The sequence below is a fragment of the Dermochelys coriacea genome, chromosome 5 (assembly GCF_009764565.3).
Source record: "Dermochelys coriacea isolate rDerCor1 chromosome 5, rDerCor1.pri.v4, whole genome shotgun sequence".
Lineage (NCBI taxonomy): Eukaryota > Metazoa > Chordata > Testudines > Dermochelyidae > Dermochelys > Dermochelys coriacea.
In genome coordinates, this window is record NC_050072.1 from 97,867,563 (window position 1) to 97,895,498 (window position 27,936).

Below are 27,936 nucleotides of genomic sequence, written 5' to 3' on the forward strand. Positions count from 1 at the left end.
ACAAGAAGTGTGTGCGTGTGTGTGGGGGGGAGGGAGCGGGGGGTGGTTGGATGGGTCATGGGTTCTGAGGGGGCCTGTCAGGGGTGGGGGTGCAGATAGGGGGAGGGGAAGTCAGGAGACAGGGAGCAGGGGGGTTGGGTCCCACGGGGCAAGGAGCAGAGGGGTTGGATGGGTCAGGGGTTCTGAGGGGGGCAGTCAGCAGGTGGGAAATGGGAGGGGGCGGGGGTCAGGCTGTTTGGGGAGGCACAGCCTTCCCTACCTGGCCCTCCATACCGTTTTGCAACCCAATGTGGCCCTCGGATCAAAAAGTTTGCCCTTAGAGCAGGGGTGGGCAAACTTTTTGGCCCGAGGGCCACATTGGGATTGCAAAACGGTATGGAGGGCCAGGTAGGGAAGGCTGTGCCTCCCCAAACAGCCTGGCCCCCTCCCCGTATCCACCCCCTCCCACTTCCCGCCACCTGACTGCCCCTCTCAGAACCTCCGACTTGTTCAACTCCCCCCCACCCCTGGCTCCTGGTCCCCTGACCGCCCCCTCCTGGGACCCCCGTCCCTAACTCCTTCCCAAAGACCCCACCCCCTGTCCAACCCCCCCCCCGCTCTCTGTTCTCTCCCCCCGGGACCCCTGAGACCCCCCCCAGGACCCCACCTCCCCTGCTCCCAGTCTCCTGACCTCCGCCCCATCCAACCACCCCCTTACCATGCTGCTCAGAGTGGCAAAATGGCTTATTTGAAAGCCTGGGAGGTGGCAGGCACAGGACGGTCCCGCGGGCCGTAGTTTGCCCACCTCTGCCTTAGAGTTTGGCATGACGTGTGCGTGCGTCTGTCCGTCCCTGGCCCTTTCAGATAGGTCTGTGTTTTCTGTTAATCCTTCAGGGTTTGTCCTGACTCAGAGAAAAAGGCTACATTTAAACTGAATTTAGCTAGCACATGTTAAGCCAAACTGAAACAGAATCACTTTGCCTAATCAAAACAAACCCCTCGGGTCTGTGTGGCATATCCTTGTTTCAGAGAAGTTCTCTGTCCCCCACAAACTTCTCTCCACTGTTATATATTGAATCAGAATGCTTTTTTGTCTTGGAGGTGAGCGCTTACTAAGCGGTCTCATTATGTTTTGTTCTTCAAGTGTTGAGTCCTCATTACCTTCTGACTTTTAATCAAGCATCATTGTGCAAGCAATAGTGAGGTTAGTTACATTTCTACAACTCTTCAATTCTCCATTGTGTGTACCAGTTTATTTTCAGTATTTAGGTGAGTTTTCATTCCTCCAATCTGCATTTGTAGGACACTGAATAGCTCAAATTTTATTAAGCTTATTTGCTTATATCAAAGAGTTTTGAATGCATGTATAATTAAGAAGTCTCTAGGTGCCAAAAAGTACCTTCATAAACAATGACCTTGCTGTGCGGAGTACAGTGTACTAGGGTTCAGATGTGATAGCTTTACGTTCTCTCTGTGGCAACTCTGTTTTCCCTAGCTTAATTATTAGTTTAATCAGAGTATTATGTGAGGAAAGACTAATATCCTGTTTCTAATTAAGTATTTCAAACATGATTTCTCTCGGACGGTATTCCAGTCTGTCACAGTATAAAAAGAGAGGCTTAAAATGTAATGGTTATTTCAAACCTTATAGTGCCATCATTCTTTGTGATAGAGAGACCAGGAAGTCTGCATTTCAGATTTCTCAGGATCTACAGGAGGTGGTGATTGTCTTATGTTTTGTGTAGATTGACACTGCTATTTTAAACATTGTTGATGTAATTTCCCCCCTCTTTTTTTGAAATCTTACAAAAGAGAGTTGGCGATCATTTAAAATATTTTTTTTTGGTTCCATATTGCTTTCTTATCTGCTCTTTCTTTCTTCTTGCTATTTCATCCTTCACTTGGTTAGACTTATTTTTTATCTTGCTCCCTTTGTTTACTGCCTATGCCTCTTTTGTAGCTATTTTTTTCTCTCTGGCAAACCATCCCCATTTGTTATAATTTTTAATTCTGCTTTTAACAGTGTTGGGCAAACCTTAAAAGATTTAGGGTTTTGGCTCAGATAAGTGTAAAAATTTGAGATACTTGTCTGAACTATCCATTCCAACCCCTGCCAGTTCTCTTCTCCCATCCTTCCTTTTGCAAGAGAACCAGTTCTGTATCCTCAAATTCCCATGTTCAGCTCCTCACAAGTAGAGCCCTACAAATCTGTGGATATCCGCGTACCATGTTTGCTGATTGGATGCAGATACACACTTTGTATCCACGCAGGGCTCCACTCTCAAGATTCCCTGTCTCTCTGGAAGGCTTCCATAAACCTCTTAACTTTGATCCCATTGTGGGGTTTTGCTGGTCTAATCTTTACTGTTGACCTTGGATCAGCTATTGACTTAAGTTGTATGTGGTCTGTTGTTTTCAGAGGTGCTCAAGAATTCATTGAGTGTATATGTCGGGAGCTGTTGAGGTACAACAGAGAAGGAAAGGTTGGGGGAGGGCTTTTGGGTGGATGGCAGAAATTGAGGGACATGGTGGGAGTTTGCTGGGTGCAGATTTATGAAAGCAATCTAAATCTTTAAAATTTTTGGATTGATTTGGGAAAAGGATTGGAGTTCAGAATAGTTTGTCCTCTTAACTGATTGATTTGCTCATCCATGATTTTTAGGACACTAAAAATACTCCTATCTTTTAATTCTGATAGACTGGCCAGATTTTCCCTATAGAAATAGACCGAATCAGAGGGAGAATATTGCTAAGGGCATGGCAAATTTTGAATATCACAAGAATATTTTAAAACTCGAAATCTTCCCAGAGAAGATGCCAGGTGTATTAATAGACTAAGCTAGAAGGCGAGACTAGGAACTTGTTGAATAGTAGTGTCTTCTGCTGTGGGTTTTCTATGCCAAATGTAATTCTGCTAATGTCTCATTAACATTTTACTTCAATGGACATACTTTTATTACATTCAGTTAAGTAGTAGTCGAGATAAAATAGCATAAAGCTTCTTCTTAATCTCTAGCCAGTTAAAGGGCAGCCCTATCCTTGTGATGTCCTACTCGTCCATGACTGGACCTCCTAGGTGAAACCACAATACAAATAAATTAATCATCATCATCAATCCATTTTAGAATCCCACTATTTATCTTAAATGGGATCCAGAAATCCACAAGGCTGCACATCGTAAGCCTGAAATTCAACTTTCAGTTTAATTAATTAATAGTTTATGGATTTGGCAAGCTATACAAGCATTTGCAAAGTGTAAGAAAAAGACAAGACCCAGAGATAGTTGAGTGTCTTGGTCTTTTAATCCCATGTCTTTTTGTCCCTATTAATTGTTTTAATTTGATTAAATTTAATGTGATGGCAGATTGCTATGTAGTGTGATGCCATTTTTGCAGATTTAACAAGTGGTATTTGATATAATCTATGTAACGCATGATTCTATTTTTAATTTGAGATGTTGCTGTGGACGGCTGATTAGAGGCCATCCTGGGATAGATTATAGTTCACCTGTCTACCAGTCTACCAGAGAGAGGGAGAATGAAGAATGGTCTGTCGAAAAGCATACACATACAAGTCCTACTGACTCATTTGGAACAATCAATTTCCACGACGGAGATCACATTTACCATGCCAAGGTTTGCCTGTAAAGTACAACTTTATTTGATTTTAACAATACTGGATTAACATGACTTCTCTTTTTACTATTCTAATGATAAAGAAACTGGACAAGTTAAAATTAGCACTAGGTGAACATCAAACTGTTTGGTTGAAACAAGAAAACAGACCAAGTTCAAAGTGGCCCAGTAAAAGCATGCATATAGTGCCTTCATGTTACACTATTAGTCTGGGAGCAGAAGGCAGTAAAATCTCATTATGTGGACAATTCAATTGTAGAGAGGTAAGGGAGGTGTCATTTGATTTGTAAAAAGCCACAGAATTATCATTTTAATGGTATCACCATCTGCAACATGGCATGGGAAACTTGCTGACCTCCAGGCTTTCAGCCCCAGGTACTCTGTCTGGAGGAAATTTTGATAATACAATGTCATCAGAAATGGGTCGAGTTGTGTATCATTCGAAAGCCCTTTCTCCCATGAGCACAATGATACCATACACGACAAACCTAGAACAAATATGTATTTGAGAAAATGTTTAAAAATCAATGTTTTAAATTATACATAACACAGGGATGCAGTGCATACACAGAAAAAGACATTGATCTTTGGTAATCCTAGGGAAGTTAGCCTTGAGAAGTGGGATTCAAAACATTTATTCATCAAAGTCCTATCTTCTCCGTCTAGGACACCACTCCTAGATACATTGTCACCCTGATCCTTGTCTGGGACACATTCATACATTTCCATACAGGGCAGGCTGTTGGCCAAATGTTTTCAGGGAAATGAGCATCTGAGCTTTGCACCCAAGCTGAAGAATTGATTTGGGAGAACATGGTATTTCACACAAGACAGGTGGATCAGTCCATCCTCCAAGACATACCTATGTCCTATAGGGGAGGGTAGTTTTGAATGCATTCAGTCATCCTGGAGCCATTCCATTTCTTGATGATTGTCCCTCTTGATAGCAGGTGGAAATGTACCTCTTGTTGGTCATTTGTCTTTTTCTTGGAAAACAGCCACTAATGTAACTCTGCAAGTATTGTAATGTTGGTCTTCAAATGATAAACTTGACATATGAATGATTCCAGTGCATTTATGACCTAACCAGTGACAGTCTCAGCCATTCCAAGCACTTTCAGAGAGAGGAGAGCGTCTTTAGAGGTTGAATCAAATGCCTTCTGATAAAATTTATGCAATTTATGAATTTGGCTGAGTCACACAGTTTGCACTGGCAAAATCAGTATTTGTTTCTGTTGCTTTTACTTTTTGATGAAACAGATTACATACATTTTTGGTGTCGCACTTGAGGTGATACACAATATCATTTGCATGGGCTTCTTTTGGGTCAGTGCACCCATTTAACTTTACTTCTATGCAACGTTCCCGCTCAGAGTGGCTGCCTCATATAGTTTCTCTCCTGTCTTATGTGTTAAAACTGTGCTTAATGGATGCCTTTGGGCTTCTGGCTTGCCATAGAAGAAGCAGGTGTTCTTCTTGAAACACATGTCATGGGACCTACTATAAGTCAATTGTGAATCTGATGAAGTGAGCTGTAGCTCATGAAAGCTTATGCTCAAATAAATTTCTTAGTCTCTAAGGTGCCACAAGTCCTCCTTTTCTTTTTGCATATACCGGCATGTTATCTAGACCAGTGAGGAGCTATATCATCACCTGCCCTGTAACCTGAGGTGCCCTGCAATGCCATGCTGCTGTAGCTCCCAACCTGGATCCCTCACAGTCACCAGCATACAGATGCTGCTGAGTGTTTGTGTGTAACTGCAGTATGCCAGCCACACTCTAGTCACACTTTGGCTCTACCAGCCACTACTATAGGGTGACCCCTGGAATGTATGTTCTGTACTGTCCAGCCGTCTCCTGAGATATTAGGTCTGTTGTCCCTCTAAGGGAATGATACACAACAACTTGCCACCTTAAATAGCAATTTAATTTAAACATACTAGGTTGGATTAAACAATCAAACAAGTTTATTAACAAAAGAAGATAGTATTTTAAATGAGTACAAGTAATAAGGCATAAACCTCATAAATGGTTATATGAAGAGTAAAGAGAAAACACTTTCTATTTCCTAACTTAACAAACTTTACTGAATTCCAGGTAAAGTCCTTACCATATCCTTCCAACAGCATTTCTGATCAAAATCTTCAGGTTAGGACCTCTCCCCCAAAGTCCAACAGCTGTTTCTTTTGTTGTCTTAGGTGCAAGGAGGGAGATGGACAGGGAGAGAGACATCTTGGGATATTTGCCCTTCACTTTTATACTTCAGCCCCCCCTCATGTAGTGCTATCCAGCTGAGCAGAGGGAGACATGGAGTTTAGTGAGGAGAATGCTTCATGCTGTTTTCTTTCACCTGTGTGTACCGAGATGCAGATTTTCTTTGTCTTCTTTTTCTCTCACTGTCTGAGAACTCTGTTTACAGCTTATATGCAAATTACGGTAACCATACATCCCTTTAAGTCCTGCTTGACTGGTTGTGCCATAGCTGGTGCTAGGTGGGTTTGAACAGGTGCTTTTATCATTATACAGGGTGGATTTCATAACTTTACACACAATATTGTTGCATACAGTTCACCATGATATTATTGACTGGTGAGCTATTAGTTTTCAAATGATACTTCCCAAGACATTTTGTACAAAGATTATTACAGTAATATGTAGGATGTGAATACCAGGGTGCATTCAGTCACAGTGAGTCTCGCCCACAGCTAGTACTTGTCCCTGATTTTCAACTTTTCCCTGATTCTTGATGTGCTTCCTCTCCAACCTTGCCATGATTTAGTTTATGGGCACACTTCTTAGAGTATGTAAGGTGCCACTGAGCATTGTGTTTTAACCAGGTGCTCCAAGGTGATATTCTCCAAAGATGCAGTTGCTAGTCGGTATGCTCCGTCTTCCCGTTGATGCCTAAAAATGATCAAAACCAAAGTAAACTCAAGGATTTTGTAATACTTTGGGTTTGTAATTAATTGTTTTGTAATGTATGTTATGTAACTGTGTATGCCATTTGCAGATGGATTCCAATTTCTGGCTGGATGCCGACACCTTAGACAGTGCCTCACTACAACTCTTTTGGCATAAAAGCAAAGCTCATAAGCAATAGAACTGCTTCTTTTTAGCTGATAATTGCAAATCAATTTGAAGGGCCCCTTTCATTTTATAGGTTTCAGAGTAGCAGCCGTGTTCGTCTGTATTCGCAAAAAGAAAAGGAGTACTTGTGGCACCTTAGAGACTAACAAATTTATTAGAGCATAAGCTTTCGTGAGCTACAGCTCACTTCATCGGATGCATTAGCTGTAGCTCACGAAAGCTTATGCTCTAATAAATTTGTTAGTCTCTAAGGTGCCACAACTACTCTTTTTTCTTTTTTCATTTTATAGTAATCTGTAACTTTAAGAACATGAATTAGGTATCGTGTTCTGATCATTAATTGATAATACACTACTGTCAGTTGAGGGCCACAATTTAACTTTCTGAGGGTACATGGTTGACACTACTGTATAATGAAAATAGTTGATTTTTAAAAATATTTTCTGGACTGTATATCTACATAATTGTTCTCGCTTTGTCACGGTTGGTACCATGCTGGTCGTGGGAGAAAGGGCTTTCAAATGACACCCAACTTGACCCATTTCCAAGGACATTGTTCTATAAACCTTTCCACCAATTGGAGGACCTGGAGCTGAAAGGACAACAAATCCCCCTCCGCTATGCCACCGACAGCATTGAAATTGTGAATCAGTAGATTTTTAAAAAGAAAAGGAGTACTTGTGGCACCTTAGAGACTAACAAATTTATTAGAGCATAAGCTTTCGTGAGCTACAGCTCACTTCATCGGATGCATTTGGTGGAAAAAACAGAGAAGAGATTTATATACACACACACACACAGAGAACATGAAACAATGGGTTTATCATACACACTGTAAGGAGGGTGATCACTTAAGATAAGCCATCACTAGCAGCAGGGGGGGGAAAGGAGGAAAACCTTTAATGGTTTTCATGGTTTTAAAGGTTTTCCTCCTTTCCCCCCCCTGCTGCTAGTGATGGCTTTTCTTAAGTGATCACTCTCCTTACAGTGTGTATGATAAACCCATTGTTTCATGTTCTCTGTGTGTGTGTGTGTGTGTGTGTGTGTGTGTGTATATAAATCTCTCCTCTGTTTTTTCCACCAAATGCATCCGATGAAGTGAGCTGTAGCTCACGAAAGCTTATGCTCCAATAAATTTGTTAGTCTCTAAGGTGCCACAAGTACTCCTTTTCTTTTTGCGAATACAGACTAACACGGCTGCTACTCTGAAACCTGTCAGTAGATTTTTACTAATCAAACGACACCTACCTTACCCTTCTATCATTTAACTTGCCAATAAAACTACACACACTCCCAGACTGTACACTGTGATCAAAACAGTCTGGTTCTTACTCACAATGAGGTCCACAGATCCATGACTGTTCCTCTGCTCTACGTAGGCAGACCAAATCTGTCAATCAGAGGCAGGAGAGGGTACTCCTGAGAAACTGCTAGATATCATCTTCCTCTCCAGTTGCAGGCAGGCAGACCAGCTCTTCCCCTACTGTAGAGCAAATTGAAAGAAAAAAAAGATTTAAAATCTTCAGATCATCAGGATCTGCCTTTATCAGCAGAAAAGATCCCTTCTCTAAATCCCTATGCCTCTCTGTGCTCCCTGCTTTTCCAGGTAGCATGCAGCAGGGCAGAGAAGGCTCAGAACAGAGAGAGAGCCGGACACTATCTCCTGCTGATTAAGTGCCTTCACAGAGATCTATGCCTCTTTTGTGGAGGCCCAGGGCTCTCTCAAGAGGTCAGATTGTGCTCAGGTTGTCTCCAAGCGGAAGTATTCCAAGGAAGCAGTGGCAACATCTCAGCAGCAAAATCCCCTGGATCTGGTACAGGCAGGGACACCAGCCCTCTGACCAGCACAATCAGCAACTCTCTCCCTCTTACCTCATCCCTCCATCCCTGAGGAGTGAAGATTGAAGCACTGTACCAAAGGGCCAGGGAAGCTTCCTGCCGAGCTGCTGAAGCCTATACTAGCCGCAACTGTTGGCTGTGGAACAGCTGCCCAGCCCCTCCCTCACACCGTTGCAGTGGCAGGGGGCTACCAATAGTGTTCCAGAGCAGAGATATCCTGATAAGAAAAGAGATTCCAACCCCTCCTTCCATTCTACAGCTTGGCCAGCCCTGCAGTAGCCCAGAACTACTCCTGGCCAACAGTGTCAGTCCAGATCTGTCTCCTAGTGTAACAAGTGGCCCAAGTACTCATTTTGAACCTCCAAGACTGGAGCCTGGTGTGCTCCTGGAGTAGGGTCAGCTTATTTTCAGGCCACATCTAGGAATGAACAAAGCATGGGACCCAGAGAAGCCCCCTCTGGCCCCAGTCCAGCACAAACCTCTTGCCTGAACCCCCTCTATCTCAGGGTAAGAAAGCTGCTCAAAAAGTAACCACAAGGTCCCTCTTCCCAGGACTGTCAATATGAAATATCACTTTCTGCATTTGAGAGTCACTCCAACATAAAGCGCACAAAAAAGAGCCCCTCGATCCCCTTCATCTTCTGAAGATCCTGACTTGGGGGATTTCTGTAGGAGGTGCTCTGAGAAGCACAAAGTGACAATGAAATGTGTTTCCTTAAGCTGCCTAAGCCTCACTATACAGGCCTGTCACAGGCTGCCTAAATGTGCAGAGTACAAGAGAGAGACATTTCTCAGCACTTCGTTCCTCTGCTCATCTTTATGGAGTGCAGCACATGGGATATTCATCAGCAGCTAGTTCCTCTGCTCACCCTTACAGGGGATAATCATCAGTGCTGGGTTCCCTAGCTCACTATCACAAGCTGCAGCCTTGCAAATCACAGATGTGTTGTTTCCTCTAGGTGCGCCGTACACACAACCCCACAAAGTACAGGAAGACCAGCACTCCCAACTCAGATCTAGAAACTCAAATAGTAAAATATTTTTGTAAAAAACCAAAAGAGACAAAAGGATGGACTTCCAAGCAAGCATGTGTTGGGTATTCTGAGAATTGTAAACTGTTCTAATGAAGTCTGCAGGTGCGCTAGATAAACTATAGCTCTATACCTCTGCTCAGGCCCCTGTGAGGGTGTAATAATGGGATAGAGATTTTCCCTCAATGTCAAAATTTAACCTGGGATCATTACAGAAGATAAATGTGCCTTTTCCCATTGTGATCAGGGAGTTGTCATTTCTAAGTGGGATTGATTTTTTTTTTATTTTATTTTACCTGTAGGAATGGCCACCTCACTATACAGGCCTGTCACAGGCAGCCAAGTTCAGGCTGGCATAATCTTGGGCCCCTCCTTTGGGCTCAAAAACTGTCAGGGGACCAGGCCAACAAAAACAAAAAAGAACGGTCATCTTACCCTAAGGGCCCCAGCAGGTTTCCACAAGCAGTGCTAACATGGATGCCCCCTCTCAATCTATTTAAAAAGGTACAAGGGAAGGTAACAAACAGCTGTCATGAAACACATAAGGGGTATGTCGGGGTAGCTTGCCTTAACCCGTAGTGTGGCTGAGGGACAGCAGAGATTTCCACTGCTGACTGAGCCACTCCTTGCCATGGGGCACTAGTGTTAATGTTCTTGAGCAAGTTGTGTAAGTCTTTATTGCCCTCCAGGGACAGTCCTAAACTTTGCTGAGTGCATTTGTCACTGAACTGTGCCCATGGTCTGTCTCTGAGTAACATCAAGGTCTGCTGAATTAGTAGGCTGTGCTCTCTGCTCATGCTGTTAACACCCGAGCTCCAAGAACAGAAGCACTTAGGTGCTGTGACAGCTTAGCAGGCTTGACAGTGTTGCCATAGCAACAACATGAAGTGACAATTTGACAGTCTCTCAGATACTTCCTAAACTTGCTCTAGGAGCACAACACTGTCAATACAGGTTCTTGTCTTTTGGTTTAGCAACAGCATTGCAAATGTTTATGGAAATGCTGGCAGTGTTGGTGGTAGCTTTCAGACATGAAGGAATCTAAGTCTACCTCTTACGTGTGACCTCCTTAGACAAACCTAATGCAGAGCAGTCTTAGATTGCACTTCCAAAGGGATAAGGATGCTGTAGATTCACCGTTTAGAGAGAGGTTTCAGAGTAGCAGCCATGTTAGTCTGTATTCGCAAAAAGAAAAGGAGTACTTGTGGCACCTTAGAGACTAACAAATTTATTTGAGCATAAGCTTGAAGTGAGCTGTAGCTCAGGAAAGCTTATGCTCAAATAAATGTTAGTGTCTAAGGTGCCACAAGTACTCCTTTTCATTTAGAGAAAGAATCAGTTAACTCACTCTCCGTGTATTCCCCATTTTGGAGTGGGCACAGATACTATCCTCTACAAAGTTCCTTATTTTCAGAAAGACAGGCAAAGCTACAGAGCTTCCTCTGATCCCCAGTGAAGTTATATCTTGCTAGAAGGATTCTCAGGTCATTCAAATGGTGGATGATTACAAGCAGATTCAACTCAGGTTTTATTATAGGAGAATCAATCAGGATAGTTATTGCCACAGATGCAAGCCCAGAGGGATGGGATGCTCACACAGGATTGAGGACAGTCCAGGGAATCTGGTCCAAACAAGAGAGCAAGTACAGCATAAACTGGCTAGCGCTCTGAGCAATCCTATATGATATCAAGGCCCTGCTCCCATATCTGGGTCCACCTCATGCTGATCATGACAGATGACACCACAGGTATGTCATATGTCAACAAACAAAGGGAAACAAGGTTTACAATCCTTCAAAGAGAAACTCCTCTTGATGACTTGGGCAGAGGAGAATTTGCAGTCAACTTACTCCCTTGACATCCAATAAAAAGTTGAAAGTCACAGCTGATGGCTCAGGAAAAAGATCATTCAGAATGGGAACTACACCCCGTGGTGTTCCATCTATTGATAAAGAATTTGGTCTCCCACAATTTGGATCTGTTTGCCTCCCACTTGAATCACAAAGTTCAGTGCTCTTCTTTTGCTGTGGGGTCACAAAAATGGCCAAAAGACACTCTTACCTATCTTTCCTTTCCTCACCAGGATGCTTCAGAAGATCAGTAGAGAAGCAGCACTGGTAATTCTGGAAGCTACTGTGATGTTTTGGGGTGCTCTCAGACCACTATGGGGCTCAGACAGTGCCTTCCCTATTACCTTGTGTGAGACTTTGTGCTGTGAAGCTGTCATTCAGATCCTTGAAACCTATAGCCAGACCACAAGCATAAGTTCTCACCTGGGCTCTCATCAGCATAGTTACTACTTGCAGGTTGACACCAACAGCTCTTCTAGTCCTGAGTCTCTCCAAATACAGACTCCCTGAGTTCTTAATTACCAAACACTGGCACTAGTCCCCCTGGTTTATCACCCCCAAAATCAGCCTTCCAGCTACCAGCTTGCTTTGGCATATACATGTCACATTGTATCTTGGGATTGAGCTAGGGTGCGAAGTACATCTGTCACAAATAACAGGTTCTCTAACTCAGGCAGCTACTTAGAGTTAATTAAGAAGATAAACTTGGTGAAATGCACACAAACTTTGAGCTTTAGTTAATAAAAACAAATATAATTGAAATAAGAGAGAAATTAATATACACAAGAATAAATACAATAACGTGGTTTCCTGCATTGTTCATACTTACAGTCTTACACTGCACATACTTACCACCTTATGGAGACTGTTAGAAACAAAGATGGAAGGAAATTTAAAAGGAGATCACCCCAAGAGAAAGGGGCTGGGCCTGGCTTCCCACCTCATTGTCCCAGGTCATCGTTCTGGTGTCCCAACAACCGGTCTGATAACCACATTATTTATATACCTTTTCCTATTCTACCCACATATGATCAGGTCCAGATCTGACACATGTCCGGGTCCATATTCCTGCACATGTGTGGTGTTCCAGCCTACCATATGTGGTATTCTGGCTAACTATAGTTAAACTGCTGACCATTAATACCTCACTTGCATCAATTAATGTCCCAGAAGTTTCACTACGTCTACACAGTTAGCTCCATGGTTACTATATTACAAAAGTACCCTAAGATGATGCCATGTGTTCATGTGCGGTTTACCTGCTTATCACACAATACATTACTAAATGATCACAAAATACATATTGCTAAATTTTATAACCGTAGGTCAAGCAAGTATCATTTCATAACCTTTGGTCAAGCACATACTACTCATGCTGGCTTATGCCAACTGCCAGCTTCTAATGGGCTTCATTCTAAGCCCTTAATACTTAATGTTTAAGACCTATAGCCAAGCCAATTTTTCATAACTACATTCTTCTAGTTGCTATTACAGTTTCAAGAACTTCCATTATTCTTTCTATAAGCATGCTTAAGCAGATATGTTAAATTTTACCCCAAACTATAAACCCTCCAAGGTTGGGTCAGGGATCGATAGTCAATAATACAGTTTGCAAACCAGATACCTGCTTGGTATGAAAATAATCAAAAAGTTTATTTAATAGAAAAACCACAGATTCAAAGATGAAATAGTAAAGCAAAAGCAAACATATACAAATTACACAGAAACATAAAGACATAATCTCAGCCTTTACACTTTCACATCAATAAAATCCCTTATCTAATAAAAATATCCTGATGCCTTAACACAGTTTCCCAGCATACACCCTAGCTATCGCATTCATGGATCCAGCATTCATGGACAGTCACCCACTTCGAGACTGTTCCTCGGGTTCTGAATAAAAAAACATCAGTTGCAAGCTGTTTTTAAAAGGCTTTTTTTTTTCTATTTCCCCCTTTTGGCCCATGATAACTCATGGTTATTCAGAGGAGGGAAACTACCTCTTGACTTGATAGCTTGGGAGGATGTCTCAATGTTTTCCATTAACTCTAACAGAGAGACAAGGTGGGTGAGGTAATATCTTTTATTGGATCAACTTCTGTTGGTGAGAGAGACAAGTTTTTGAGCTTATACAAAGCTCTACTTCAGGTGTGGAGATTTGCATAAGCTCAAAAGTTTTGTCTCTCTGATCAATGGAAGATGGTGCAGTAAAAGATACTTCCACACCCATTTTGTCTCTCTAAAATACCCTGGGACCAACACAGTTACAACAACACTGCATACATTAACTCTAATGGTCCATCGTTGTCTTTTCCTGGGCTAGACTGTTACTTAAATCTGGTTTCATGTAAACACCTGGCTTGTGAGGGCTACCCTTCCATGCTTGATTGTTCACTGCCCTGCTGGGAGGTGTAGTTGGAGTTGTAGTACAGATTATGAGCACAGTTTTCCATATACACAAATACACAGATTCATAATTTCAGTCTGTATACATATCTCAGAATGGCGATAAAGTTCAGAACATTACCAGTTTTCATAAAAGACCTTACTCGATAGTACAATATACAATATGTAATCAGTTGCTTTAACTGCTCATTTTTTGGGTATAAACCTTTAGTTCTCCACTTGGGATGTCTGGCCCCAAGTTGTCACAGCTGCATTCTGGCCAAGGAGATCTTGATTCTCTGACTACCTTAACATAGTACAAAGACCTCCCAGGCCCTTTCCACCCAGAGGGGATATGATATTATAAAAGTCTGGTTATGCGTCAGAATCCAGAAAGTCTGAACCGAGGTGCCTGGTTCTTGAATGGAGCCTCTTGAACCAAAATCTTAGAAGAAGTAATATTCACACTTCTAGCTTCCAGAAATAATTTTACTAACTCAGTGTATTCAGTGGCCTGGTTGAGGATTATCCGTTGGTACCAGGACAAGGAGTTCACTTCTCACATTTGCATCAATACCACAGATACTTGAATTTCTTTGAGATGGACTTAAGCTAGGTCTGGCAGTTTAGACTCACAAAGATCAAGTTGCTGCTTTGTCTAGCATCCTTAATGCAGCAGACAAGAAGTAAATTTCATCTTACCCAGATGTCCAGCATTTTTCTTATGAGAGAAATATTTTCTTCTACTTCCTTCTCAATTGCACAAAGCTCTTTTATGACGTCTTACTTGGTTCTCAGTGCCATTAAAGGCCCTCCATTTGAACCACTCATGAAGGTGTCTAATTAATTCCTAACCATTGAAGTGGCCTTTTTATTGTAATCATGTCTGTTCACAGGGTGTCAGAGTAGGGTGCTCTTTTTCTGGAACCTCAATATTGCACCTTCCATAAATCTGAAGTGGTAGAACCGACCTTGTCTTAATTCTAAATATTAACTCCAGACTCCATAAAGCACAGGATATTGCTCTTCCACCCTTCTGCCCACCTCTGTTGACCCCCAAAGACAAATTGTGGCATACTTTGGATGTCTGCAGAGCTCTCAAAGGAGGGGGGAGGGATAGCTCAGTGGTTTGAGCAATGGCTTGCTAAACCCAGGGTTGTGAGTTCAATCCTTGAGGGGGCCATTTAGGGATCTGGGGCAAAAATTGGGGATTGGTCCTGCTTTGAGCAGGGGGTTGGACTAGATGATCTCCTGAGGTCCCTTCCAACCCTGATATTCTATGATTCTATGATATTCACTGCACAGTTCAGATCAGAGAACTCTGCTTTTTGTGCTTTATTATCTGGTGTCAAAGGGAAAGAAGGCTTTGAAATCTTCAATAATTGAGCCACCTGGAAATGGTATCTCAGAAGCATACAAGTGAGAAAGCATAACTCCATCTTCCAATATCAGAACTTCGTCCTCCAGAACTGCAGTCATTTCATGGGCCAGAAGACTTTATATCGCCTACAAGCAGCCACTTGGTCATCTGTCCATACTACCTTCAAATTCTACAAGCTGGACATCAGTCATGATTTGATGCTGCCTTTGGTAGTCAGGTGCTCCTTGCTGTAGTATCCCAGTAATTATTAGGAAAGGGTTATCCCTTTTACATCTATACATAACTGTATATAGAAGTTCGCCCCATCCCCTCCCTCAAGTGGATACAGCTATGAAAACTGCAATGTCATGGATTTGAGGACCTCATTACAAATAAGAATAGAGAAATTTATCTGCACCTTATCTGAAAATTTCCTTTGTTGGAGTAATGAGGTCCACAGATCCAATACATCCTGAGTGGGCTGTTAACTGGGAAAAGATTTTGGATTATTAACTAGCACTCAATGCTATTTATTGAATTCCTTGCTCTGCAGGAGTATTATTCTTTTTAGTTTAATGCTTTCTTTTTTTATTTTTATTTTTTTTTACTGATATGTGATTAATTCTTATAGGCTATGGAAGTGTCTCAAATGGCAGTGTCTCACAGGTGGAGCCACACCTCCCCTGCCTCTGATTGACACGTTTTGTCTGCACCAAGGCTGCATAGGGCAAAGATCCAATGTCATGGGTTTGTGGACATCATTATTCCAAGGAGGGAAATTTTTAGGTGAAGTGTGGATATATTTTTTGTTATGAGCTCACTGAAGTTTGATATTTCAGTATTAGAACCCCATTTGCATTCTTTTTTTCCTTACCACAAGCACACCTATGGAACATCACTAATACCTTGCAAATGAGGGAGATTTATATGGCTATATATGTATGTCTCAGTGACTTGGACACTTTTATGCTATTTTCAGTAGGTCTCATTTTTTAAAGTCCCTTTGTTTGTGAAACATTAGAACTTTCACAGCAAGATCTTGAAGACTTTAGAACTGAGCACTTTCTAAGGTGCCACCATATCTAGTTTTGGTTATTTAAGAAACATGCAATATACACAAGTGTGTTTCTTCCAGTATATTAGAACCTCTTATGACACCAAGCCGGACCAGCTATTGTATCTGATGCTGAAAGAATGGCAGATGGAGCTGCCAAAGCTAGTGATCTCTGTTCATGGAGGCATCCAAAACTTCAAGCTTTCATCTAAGGTCAAACAGGTTTTCAGCAAAGGGTTGGTCAAAGCGGCTGAGACTACAGGAGCATGGATAATAACAGAAGGCATCAACAGTGGTAATTCTTTTTATCTATCTGGCTCTTCATCTAATACTTGCTCTTTGTTTTTCTCAGACGTATGGACTTGAGGAGTGGTACAATGTATTGATGTAATGCAGTAATTTGGGGTTACTTATAACACAAAATAAGAAACTATAATTTGGAAATAAAAATAAAAGAAAATAGATATTTTGAGGGTATTGTAGACACAGGTGTGTCATCAGGATGCTCCAGTTTTGACCAGCATTCTTAATACTTTCTGTGAAAAAAGACCTGATCATTTTATGCATGAAATAAGAAGCAAACTGCAGACCAATTGGAGCTGGCTGAGTGCTTGACTTAGAATAGATTTTGATCTATTTTAGTAAAATGGTTAGAGCCCTAATATTGTATCAACTGCTACCTATTTTGGTCAAGTGTTTGTTTTAAACAAAATTTAATTTATTTAGACTTCATTCAGGTTTATAATTATGAGCATTTTAACTAAATGCTCGGTTAACTAACCTGTGAATGTACTGAAACTCCCTGAAGAGCCACTCTTTACATTCCTCAAATGCTGAAATAATTTTGTTTCTTTAGTTGTATTCAGTGTAGTCATCTCACTTAGGGAACATGCTGATCTAAGGGAAGCTCGCAATGACCTATATTACCCTGCTATAGTGCAAAATCCCGTAATGGAAATGGCGATAAAAATTAGATTATAAAATCTATGGGAGGGACTTTGCCATATCACTGAACTCTAGAGTAACTGTTCATAACATATAAATTATTAGATGAATTTAATCATTTTTCTGTTATCTGTAAAGGCTCTGCAAACAGACTTTTTTTTTAACAGATTAGCTTTTTCAGAATTGTTGAAACACTTTGTAAACACACAGATTTCAGACAATGAGTTATTTGCAAACTATTCACAATGGACCAGATCTTCTTGCGACCCCCTGAGGGGTCCCAAACCCCAGTTTGAGAACCCCTGAGTTAGTGTAAATCAGTATAGCTTTCTGAAAATCAGTGTAGCAATACTGATTTATACCAGTTGAGGGTCAGGCCTTTTGACTAAGGACTTGTCTGCACAGGGACATTCAGGCAAATTAATCCAGATTAAATAAAGATGTGAATTTGAAGTGTATTACTTAAACCACATTAAATCCCTGTTTGGAATAAACCAAAGGAGGGTTGGGAATACTAACAAAGTGAATTGGTGATGTTTATACTCTCATATCATTTTTATAGCAATTTTCCAGTTCTAAGTGTGCATGCTCACCATTGATCAGGATCAGGCCTTGAATCACTGGCTGGCATTCATCATACTGTGGCCTGAGGAACTCAGTTTTGAAATTACTGTTTCAATGTGTATTAGAAGAGGTTGGAAGGGGATAATAGACAAGGGAAAGAAAGACGCATTAGTTTTCTTAGCTATTCTATAATTAAAAAATCAGAAAAGGTCACAGTCAAGGTATTTTTTATAATATTAAAATAATTTTTAATTGCTGTTAGTTGTAATAACTGCTTGAAAATTTGAAAGTGAAATGTTTTGCTTTTTTACTCAAATTATTTTATTAAGTGTAGAGTTCTCCTGAGTGTGAGGCTGCTGATTTGTTATGTAGGACTTTTATAAAATAACAGGTTTCTTCTGGGTGAAAATATTCAAAAACAATTAGTTAATTTTGAAAAAAGTTCTCAAAAATTGGGGCACATTAACTTTGATATCCATTCAAAGTTATTTAAATGGTTAAAAATAAAAAATTAGATTCAATACTTTAAAAAGTAAATCCTAAAGAAGAGATCGATTTTGACCTTATTTCTGAAAACACTTACGCTTAACATTATGCATATGAATAGTCCCATTGGTTACATACACGTGTAATGTTAAGCATGAGCAAGTTTGGAAGAATGGGGCACTATATTATTGTGTCAATTAATTAAACCTCACTATTCCTATAATCCAGGGGTTCTCAAACTGGGGGTTGGGACCCCTCAGGGGTCGCAAGGTTATTACATGGGGGGGGGTCGTGATCTGTCAGCCTCCAACCCAAACCCCGCTTTGCCTCCAGCATTTATAATGGTGTTAAATATACTAAAAAGTGTTGTTGTTTTTAATTTATGAGGGGGGTCGCACTCAGAGGGTTGCTATGTGAAAGGGGTCACCAGTACAAAAGTTTGAGAACCACTGCTATAATCTATATGAAGTATAACAATAGAGTGTATAATTATAATTACACTTACATTAAAAATAATTACAGAGTAAAATAGATGATGGAAACAACTTTAGAAGTGTTGATCACAGTTGTGTAACAGGAATTCAAATGTAGAATAATAATAATGATGATGATTATCTATTTAGGAGTGTCCAGGCATGTGGGGGATGCACTGAAAGCTCATGCCTCTCAATATTTGAGAAAGGTCTGTGCCATTGGAATACCTCCTTGGGGTATCATTGAGAACCAGAGGGACCTGATTGGAAAAGATGTGAGTTAATTAACTGTTTGTTTAGTCAATTGTACAAAAGTCTGCCAGCTTTCTTATCCACTTGTTGGTTTCCATTGTAATGTATCTTAATTTTTGGTGGCCAGATGGGAAACTGCCATACATCATGGAATATGTAGTCCAGCCCATGGGGGGAATAAAGGCATAAAGCACCCACATTACAGGCACCCATAAGGCACTACAGTAGTTCAGTCAAGTGTAGACCTGAAATGAAATGTTTGTTTCAATTTTTTCAAATGGAAAAATTGAAAAAATTAAGAAAAATTGACTTTTTCCTGTGGAAAATTTCAGTTTTGTAAAAAATACTTTTTATCCTTGTCAAGGTTCCTTCCCCACTCTGAACTCTAGGGTACAGATGTGGGGACCTGCATGAAAACTCCCCTAAGCTTATTTTTACCGGCTTAGGTTAAAACTTCCCCAAGGTACAAACTATTTTACCTTTTGTCCCTGGACTTTATTGCTGCCACCACCAAGCGTCTAACAAATATAACTGGGAAAGAGCCCACTTGGAAACGTCTGTCTCCCCAATATCCCCCAAGCCCTACACCCCCTTTCCTGGGGAAGGCTTGATAAAAATCCTCACCAATTTGCATAGGTGAACACAGACCCAAAGCCTTGGATCTTAAGAAGAATGAAAAAGCAATCAGGTTCTTAAAAGAAGAATTTTAATTGAAGAAAAAGTGAAAGAATCACCTCTGTAAAATCAGGATGGTAAATACCTTACAGGGTAATCACATTCAAAACATAGAGAATTCCTCTAGGCAAAACCTTAAGTTACAAAAAGACACAAAAACAGGAATATACATTCCATTCAGCACAACTTATTTTATCAGCCATTTAAACAAAACAGAATCTAACGCATATCTAACTAGATTGCTTATTAACTCTTTACAGGAGTTCTGACCTGCATTCCTGCTCTGGTCCGGCAAAAGCAACACACAGACAGAGAGAAACCTTTGTTCCCCCCTCTCCAGCTTTGAAAGTATCTTGTCTCCTCATTGGTCATTTTGGTCAGGTGCCAGTGAGGTTATCTTTAGCTTCTTAACCCCTTACAGGTGAAAGGGTTTTTCCTCTGGCCAGGAGGGATTTAAAGGTGGTTAGCCTTCCCTTTATATTTATGACAATCCTAAAAAAAATATTGACAGCAAATTCCCAACCAGCACTAATAGTATTAAACCCATAAAAACTTTGTTTAATGACAGTTAAGGATGACTTGGAATGCCCCACCAACTCAAAACCTAAAAAGTATGGAAATAACAAGTTAAGGGGAAATTCTCCTGCATTTCTTGCTGCTTTCATATTGTCTGCAACACAGTTGATAATTCACTCCTGCACTCCATAAGGCTTTCACTTCCATTTCCAACAGATATAAAAAAATATATATGCCAATTTAATCAAATGTGCACTTTAGAGCATGATTAGGCCTCCTAAGTGCTATGGTAATACAAATGACAATAATAATACTACTAATAATTAATAATGCCTTAGCATTGCTGAGGTTACCATTAAGATTTTGTGCTAGAGAGCAAGGTATCTCTGAGCTGCCCGCTGATCCAGCGGGTAGTATAGACATACCTGAAGAGAAGTTTTTGTGTTCATTTCCTAGGTTTTGGGGTTTTTTTATAGAGGGTTGGTGTACCTCAGTGGGTTGGTCCCTAAGGTCAAAGAGAGAAGAGGGGGAGATGCCAATGGCTGAAATATAAAACACCTGTATTTTGGTGTGTAACACTATAATTTACAAATTGTAGTACTCCCTAATTACAAATATGTGTTATAAGATATTTTCTCATTGTGTGACTTAAATAAACTAGTTCTTTTTGAAAACAAAACTCTAAAACCAAAATCTGTTATAAATGGATATCCATAACAACATCTCAGAGAGGGGACAGCAGGGTTTGACCCTTGTCCCACAGTTTAAATCTCTATCACTTGATGTACAATAGTAATTGCTTGTGTCTACTTAAGGCTCAGCTGCTAGAGGTGGATTTGGCACAAACTTTTTCAGTGGGTTACACAACTGTTTGCTAGATAGCTGGATATCAGGAATGCTAGGCTATAGCTCTGGCTCTGGGCTAAGAGTATGATTTAGTGATTAGATAGGATACCCAAAGCACATTCATCGTGAAAGGCAGTGTGGCTGACTAGATAAGATATGTGCTGACATGTTAGAGTCCTGGGTTCTGTTTCTGAAGTATCATTGTATAACTTCTCTATTAACTTATTTGTAAAATGAGGTCGCAGGTCATATTAGGTTGCCTTTTAGGATGGGGTTCATAACTGATATTTTATTAATCAGCAGATGAAGAGCAATATGTGGTGCAAAGCACAGAGTGCTATAGGTTTTTTTTGCAAAGGGATCCCAAAAAAGTGAGAGAATCCCGTAAAATACTTTAAGAAAGGAACTATTTTGGAACTATTATTTTTTCTGTGTGAAGCCAATTTTCATCAAAACACTATGAAAAGTTTACTTTGTAAGTTTTGTGTTTACCATTTTATTAAGATTTTTTACAAAATAAGCTGAAAATTCTGAAAACTTGAACTAGGGGATTGTAATCAGTGACTCCATAATAATGATATCTTCCATTGACTATATATTACACAGACGTGAAGGTTTACTATTTTTTAAAGATTTCCATTCATCTAGAATTCAGAATGTAAAAATGGCTGTAAATAAATGAATGAATAAATAATCTGGGATCATGTATATATTCTCTAAAATAATACTAAAATAGCATAGTTGTCTTTCATAATATAGGGCCAGACAGTAATACTTTTACTCACATTTGGTAGTTTCTTAATCCTCAAATTGACTTCAACAGGATTTGACATGTGAGTAAGCATACCACAATCTGGTCCACAGTGAGGCCAAGCGGCGGTACACAGAAAAAATAGTTTTGGACATTGTTATTTTCCAGATCTTGATTCCAGTGTACTTTCAACTGGAGTTCCATGAATGGTGAGAGGGTAGACCGGTTGTAGTCTCCCATAGAATGATGTGGAGAATTTTCCCCTAGGTGTGGTAGAAAATTTTACAAGTTTACCATGTAACAATGAAGTATATAAAAGTTAGGTCATGTGCCAGGTGACATTACTTCAGCCTCTTTTTGATTTTCTCAGGTAGTTTGCCTATATCAGACTCTCAGCAATCCTCTTAGCAAGCTGAGTACCCTCAACAGCTCGCACTCCCATTTTGTACTGGCAGATGATGGAACAGTGGGAAAATATGGCAATGAGATGAAGCTCAGGAGGAATCTTGAGAAATACTTAAACCTTCAGAAAATACACACCAGTGAGTATTGTGATGTCAAATTTATCACAGGTTAAAAGATTATTAAGATGCTGAGGACTTCCTGTGATATGCTGGGTGTCTTCAACTTCCATGGATTTCACTGGGAATGAGGATGGCTCAGCATCTGGAAGGATCAAACCATAAATATTCAAAGGGGGGGGGGAAAGGAAAGGAACAATTTTTTTTCAAAAATCACTAAAGACTATGGGTGCGCCCATTTTTGATTTCCCAGTTTGAGACCTCTGTGATGACTCTGATATTGCACACTGAAAATCAGACCCATTTAAAGTCTGTCAAACTGGGCATCCAAAAATTGAAAATGTTGACCTGGAGTTCTAGAAAGCCAGAGTAGAGCATGGCTTCTGTTTCATAACTCTTTATAACAGCACTAATAACTTTTTCTCAAATATTTACCAGATATTTATAAAGAGAAAAAAAATATCAAATACAGTGAAATTCACGTTTTGCAATCTCACTGTGCAATTCTTTTGCATTGCACAACTGTCATTTTTGTTGCTGGCAAACAGTGCAATAACTAGTTGCAAAAGAGAAATTGACAAAATGTCCAATTAATCTTTTGTGTCTGTGAAATAAGCGAAAGGCAAGTTTCACAACTTTCATTTCCATTGTGGAATTGTTTGCACATGTAATACCTCAGTTATGTCTGAGTTAAAGACACCATAAAATAGGTATTTGTAGCCTGTGTAAAGTACTTATTTTCATGTATAAGACCATCATCAGTGATTTATGGAAAGCTTGATACTGGTCTAATGAGCAAATCAGAAGATATGTTAGAAAGAAACACCATTAGGTCAATTGTAATAGTTAAGTCCTTGCTTCCTTTTACCTACTCACCTCTTATAAGCACAGAAACGTATCCAAGAATCTCTTGAATCCATTCATGTTTTTTGTTTCCTGTTCAGTTTTAGATATGAAAAAATAGAATTCTTAATTATTGTGTATTAGGTTTTCATTTGCTATGTCCATTTTTGTTTACTGTATCATTACCCAACTACCAGCTATTTCAAATTATTAAAATCACTTCTTCCAAGAATACATAGCATATAGACAATTTTTTTAAAAATACACCCTTTGCTTATGAGTGCGTGCAAATATTTATATGCATAGTCACTTTTTCTATGCATACACAAATTTGGCAAGCAAAACTCACAGGAACTGCTATTGCAGGCCATGCAAGGGAAGGGAAGGCTTCTTGTGCCCCATTTCCTTCCTCATGAGTCCATGCCCAGGCCTGCTTATAATCTTGTGCACAGTTTCTCAATAATCTTTTGTTTTAATGGCAGAGTTCCCTTGAGACAGCCTTGAAATGCCTGACACAAGGTGGGAGAAATAAAGGCATTGTTTTGTTTTTATCAATTAAGACATCTCTCTCATGATTTCTATGAGATATTTTTTGTGGGTACCAGTTGACAGACCTATGTTTATGATGTGTACTGTGGGAGTGATAACTTTGCTGTTAGTAACGGTTGTGTGTGGTTTGAAACAGGAATGGGCCAAGGTGTACCGGTGGTTGGGCTAGTGGTAGAAGGAGGCCCAAACGTGATCCTAATGGTTTGGGAGTATGTGAGGGATACTCCTGCTGTTCCTGTGGTGGTCTGCGAGGGCACTGGCCGAGCTGCAGATCTTCTGGCTTTTATTCATAAACACACAGTAGATACAGGGTGAGTAGCTGCAGGCTGCACCACTTTTTTTTTTTTATTTTGAATTATTGTGTGGTGGTAGTGAAAATGCCTATCTCCAAATCAAAGACAATTGTGAGAAGTGTAGTGAAGTAGTCTTTGCCAGGAACTCCAGAGTTCTGATACCACCCCTGATGACAACCTCTCCAGCCCCTGTGACCTTTCCCTAGACTTAACCTCTCGGATAGAATTTCCCTTGTGATAAAAAAAATAACAAGATTTGCACAAAAATAATGAGATTATTGTTAAATAGCTAATATATAAAATTTAATTTTTTTGGTGATCCATTTTTTAATTTTTGAATTCATCTTGCACATCATCACTGTGTGTTTTATTTGAGACAATTAGTGTTGCCTACCATCCTAAATATATTGGGCAAGGTGATTTTCAGCTGCTGCTGAAGGAGCTCTCATTCACAAATTTGCTCGTCCTCTGTCCAGCAATTAATTCTGTCCCCCCACAATCCCAACCTCTAGTAGGTCAGCCCACCCAGACCCCATAAATTCATTCCCCATCCCCTAGCCTCTTAGTTCACCCCATGCCAGTTCAGCTCCCCCAGCCTCACATCTGCTCCTCCTGGGATTCTTCACATTCCTATGTGTAGCCCTTGCTGGGCCAGGGTTAGAGTTGAAGGTCTCCTTATTCTGGAGTTAGTGTTTGAATGTATAGGTCTCTATGTGCTATGAATAGGGTTTGGGCCCATACTCTTCCCTGGCCCAGGTTTAGGTTGGAGACCTGACTGCAATGGTCTAGGGCAAGGGTTGGAGGCCAGAGGTTTTCCAAGGTTAGGGTTAAGAACATAAGAATTGTCATACTGGGTCAGACCAAAGGTCCATGAAGCCCAGTGTCCTGTCTTCTGACAGTGGCCAATGGTAGGTGCCCCAAGGGAATGAATGGACAGGTTATCATCAAGTGATCCATGCCCTGTCACCCCATCCCTGACCATCCTGGCTAATAGCCATTGATGGACCTATCTTCCATGAATCTATCTAACTCCCTTTTGAACTCTGTTATAGTATTGGCCTTCACAACACCCTCTGCCAAGGAGTTCCAGAGGTTGACAGTGCATTGGGTGAAAAAAATACTTTCTTGTGTTCGTTTTAAACCGGCTACCTATTAATTTCATTTGGTGGCCCCTGGTTCTTGTATTAGGAGAAGGAGTAAATAACACTTCCTTATTTACTTCCTCTATATCACTCATGATTTTATAGACTCTATCATATCCTCCCCCTTAGTCGCCTCTTTTCCAAGCTGAAAAGTCCCAGTCTTATTAATCTCTCCTCATACGGAAGCCGTTCCATACCCCTAATCATTTTTGTTGCCCTTTTCTGAACATTTTACAATTCCAATATATCTTTTTTGAGATGGGGCGACCATATCTGCACTCAGTATTCAAGATGTGGGCTTACCATGGATTTCTATAGAGGCAATATGATATTTTCTGTCTTATTATTTATCCCTTTCTTGATGATTCCCAACATTCTGTTCGCTTTTTTGACTGCCACTGCACATTGAGTGGATGATTTGAGAGAACAATCCACAATGACTCCAAGATCTCTTTCTGGAGTGGTAACAGCTAATTTAGACCCCATCATTATATATTTATAGTGAGGTTTATGTTTTCCAATGTGCATTCCTTTGCATTTATCTGCATTAAATTTCATCTGCCATTTTGTTGCCCAGTCACCCAGTTTTGTGAGATCCCTTTGTAACTCTTCGCAGTCTGCTTTAACTATCTTGAGTAGTTTTGTATCATCTACAAATTTTGCCACCTCACTGTTTACCCCTTTTTCCAGATCGTTTATGAATCTGTTAAATAGGACTGGGCTCAATACAGATCCCTGGGGGATGCCACTATTTACCTCTCTCCACTCTGAAAACTGACCATTTATTCCTATCCTTTGTTTCCTATCTTTTAACCACTTACCAATCCATGAGAGAACCTTCCCTCTTATCCCATGACTGCTTATTTTGCTTAGGAGCTTTTGGTGAGGGACCTTGTCAAAGGCTTTCTGAAAATCTAAATATACTATATCCACTGGATCTCCTTTGTCCACATGCTTGTTGATCCCCATAAAGAACTCTAGTAGATTGGTGAGGCATAATTTCTCTTTACGAAAACCATGTTGACTATTTCCCAACAAATTATGTTTATTTATGTATTGGACAATTTTGTCCTTTATGATAGTTTCAACCAATTTGCCTGGTACTGAAGTGAGGCTTACTGGCCTGTAGTTGCCAGGAGCCCTTATAAAAATTGGTGTCACATTAGCTAATTAGGTTGGGGCTTGCAGGCCTCTGCAAGCATGGGTTAGGGTTGTGGAATGGACGCCTCTCTGGGTGAGGGATAGAGTTGGAGACCATAGATGTCCGTAGGGTTAGGGTTAGTGTTGGGACCCCTAGGCATCTGTGGGCCAGTATTAATGCTTGAGCCCATAGCTCTGTCCAGTCTATAGTTGGAGTTTGTGATCCTAGGTGTCACTGGGTTAATGTTAATGTTTGGGCCTATAGGCTTCTTCAGTTATAATTTTGTTTGGACCAGTCAGCATCCTTTTTCTAGATTTAGAGTTTTCATCATTATGTCTCAGAGATATTGTTATGGTTGAGACTAGGCTAGAGGTAGGGTTAGGGTTGAAGGTTGTAGCACACTCCTCATGCTAGGGTTAGCGTTGGCCCCATAGTTCTGTCTAAGATAGTATTATGGTCTGGAAGTGTCCCCATGCACAGTTAGGTCTGTCAGTCTTAGGCCTCCTTGGAATAGCATTAGGATTGGAGGCCATAATTCTTCTTGTCTTGGATTTGAGTTGGGAGTCAGAGGCCTCCCCCAGCGAGGGGTTGGAATTGGAGGTATGTCCAGGGTAGCCTTAGGATTGGGTCCTGTATGGCTTGCTGTACTCAGTCTAGATTTGGGTCCTGTATGTCTCACTGGTCTAGGGTTATAGTTGGATCCTGTAGTCCTCGCTATTCCAGGGTCAGGTTTGGAGTCTGTTGTCCTTTCTAGCCTAGGGTTGTGATTTAGCCTTCCTTGGGCTAGAGCAATATTTGTGGTTGGTGGAGGCCAGTGTTGGGTCACTGACCATAACCCTAGTCCAGGTCCCTCTGGCAACCCCAACTCTAATCCTAGGCCTAAGACTTCTGGTTGCTAGAAACCTGTAGTCTTCCTTGGGCTAGAGTTATATTTGTGGTTAGTGGGAGGCCTTCGGGCCAATGTTAGGACACTGATGCAACCTCAGCTTCAATCCTAGGTCTGACTTCTGTAGCTAGAACCCGAGCCCAAGGAGCTCTACTGGCTGTACGTCCAATCCTATTCTTGAGACATATGTAGACCCCATCCAGAACCCTTGTCTGGTGATCTCTATGGGCACTGATCATGAACTTCTGTGGTCCCAAACTTCAAATGCAACCCTGTCCTGGAGCCAGCCACCCACTCCATTCTTAATCTTTTCCTGGGTCACACTCTGGCCCAAACCATGATTGTGTCCCAGGCTCTTCACGGGCCCCAGCCGTAACCCAAACCCAGAATCACAGATCAGTCTTGTCCCTGATTCTAGCCCACAAAGAGAAGGTAAGCACCTTCTCAGGCTGTTTAGTGAGGCAGTAGCTTCCAACCTTGACACTAGTCTGGGTCTGCCTGTGGGCCCAACCTCTACTCTATCCCGAAGTCATCAACTCATTTCAGCACTGACATCACTCCCAGGGATGCTTGCAGGCTTCAGCCCCAGTCTTATCCCCATGGACCTGTGCGCTCCATTCCAAGCCATAACACCATGGACATCTGCAGGCCCCAAATCTGACCTTATCCCTGGTGAGCCCCACAGGTCCTGCTCTGACCCTAATCTGCAGCCCGGCCTTAACCCTGTTGTGATCTTCAGCCATGGCCACAGACAAGCTTGAACCTTAACAGAAACTTACCCTATAGAATACCATGTCCAGTACTGACCTTGACACTGATTGTGCGTTCTGGAC

General features: G+C 40.9%; 1 protein-coding gene across 1 annotated transcript in view; it reads left to right on the plus strand.

The window, feature by feature from the left end:
- The window catches only part of TRPM6 (transient receptor potential cation channel subfamily M member 6), a 134,632-nt gene that overhangs the window by 31,363 nt on the left and 75,333 nt on the right, over positions 1-27,936 (plus strand). Inside the window, exons 4-8 of the mRNA XM_043515092.1 lie at positions 3,434-3,614; positions 16,302-16,515; positions 18,839-18,963; positions 22,099-22,270; positions 23,778-23,952. Coding sequence (XP_043371027.1) covers positions 3,434-3,614; positions 16,302-16,515; positions 18,839-18,963; positions 22,099-22,270; positions 23,778-23,952 — 867 coding nt within the window. The remainder of the gene's footprint in view (positions 1-3,433; positions 3,615-16,301; positions 16,516-18,838; positions 18,964-22,098; positions 22,271-23,777; positions 23,953-27,936) is intronic.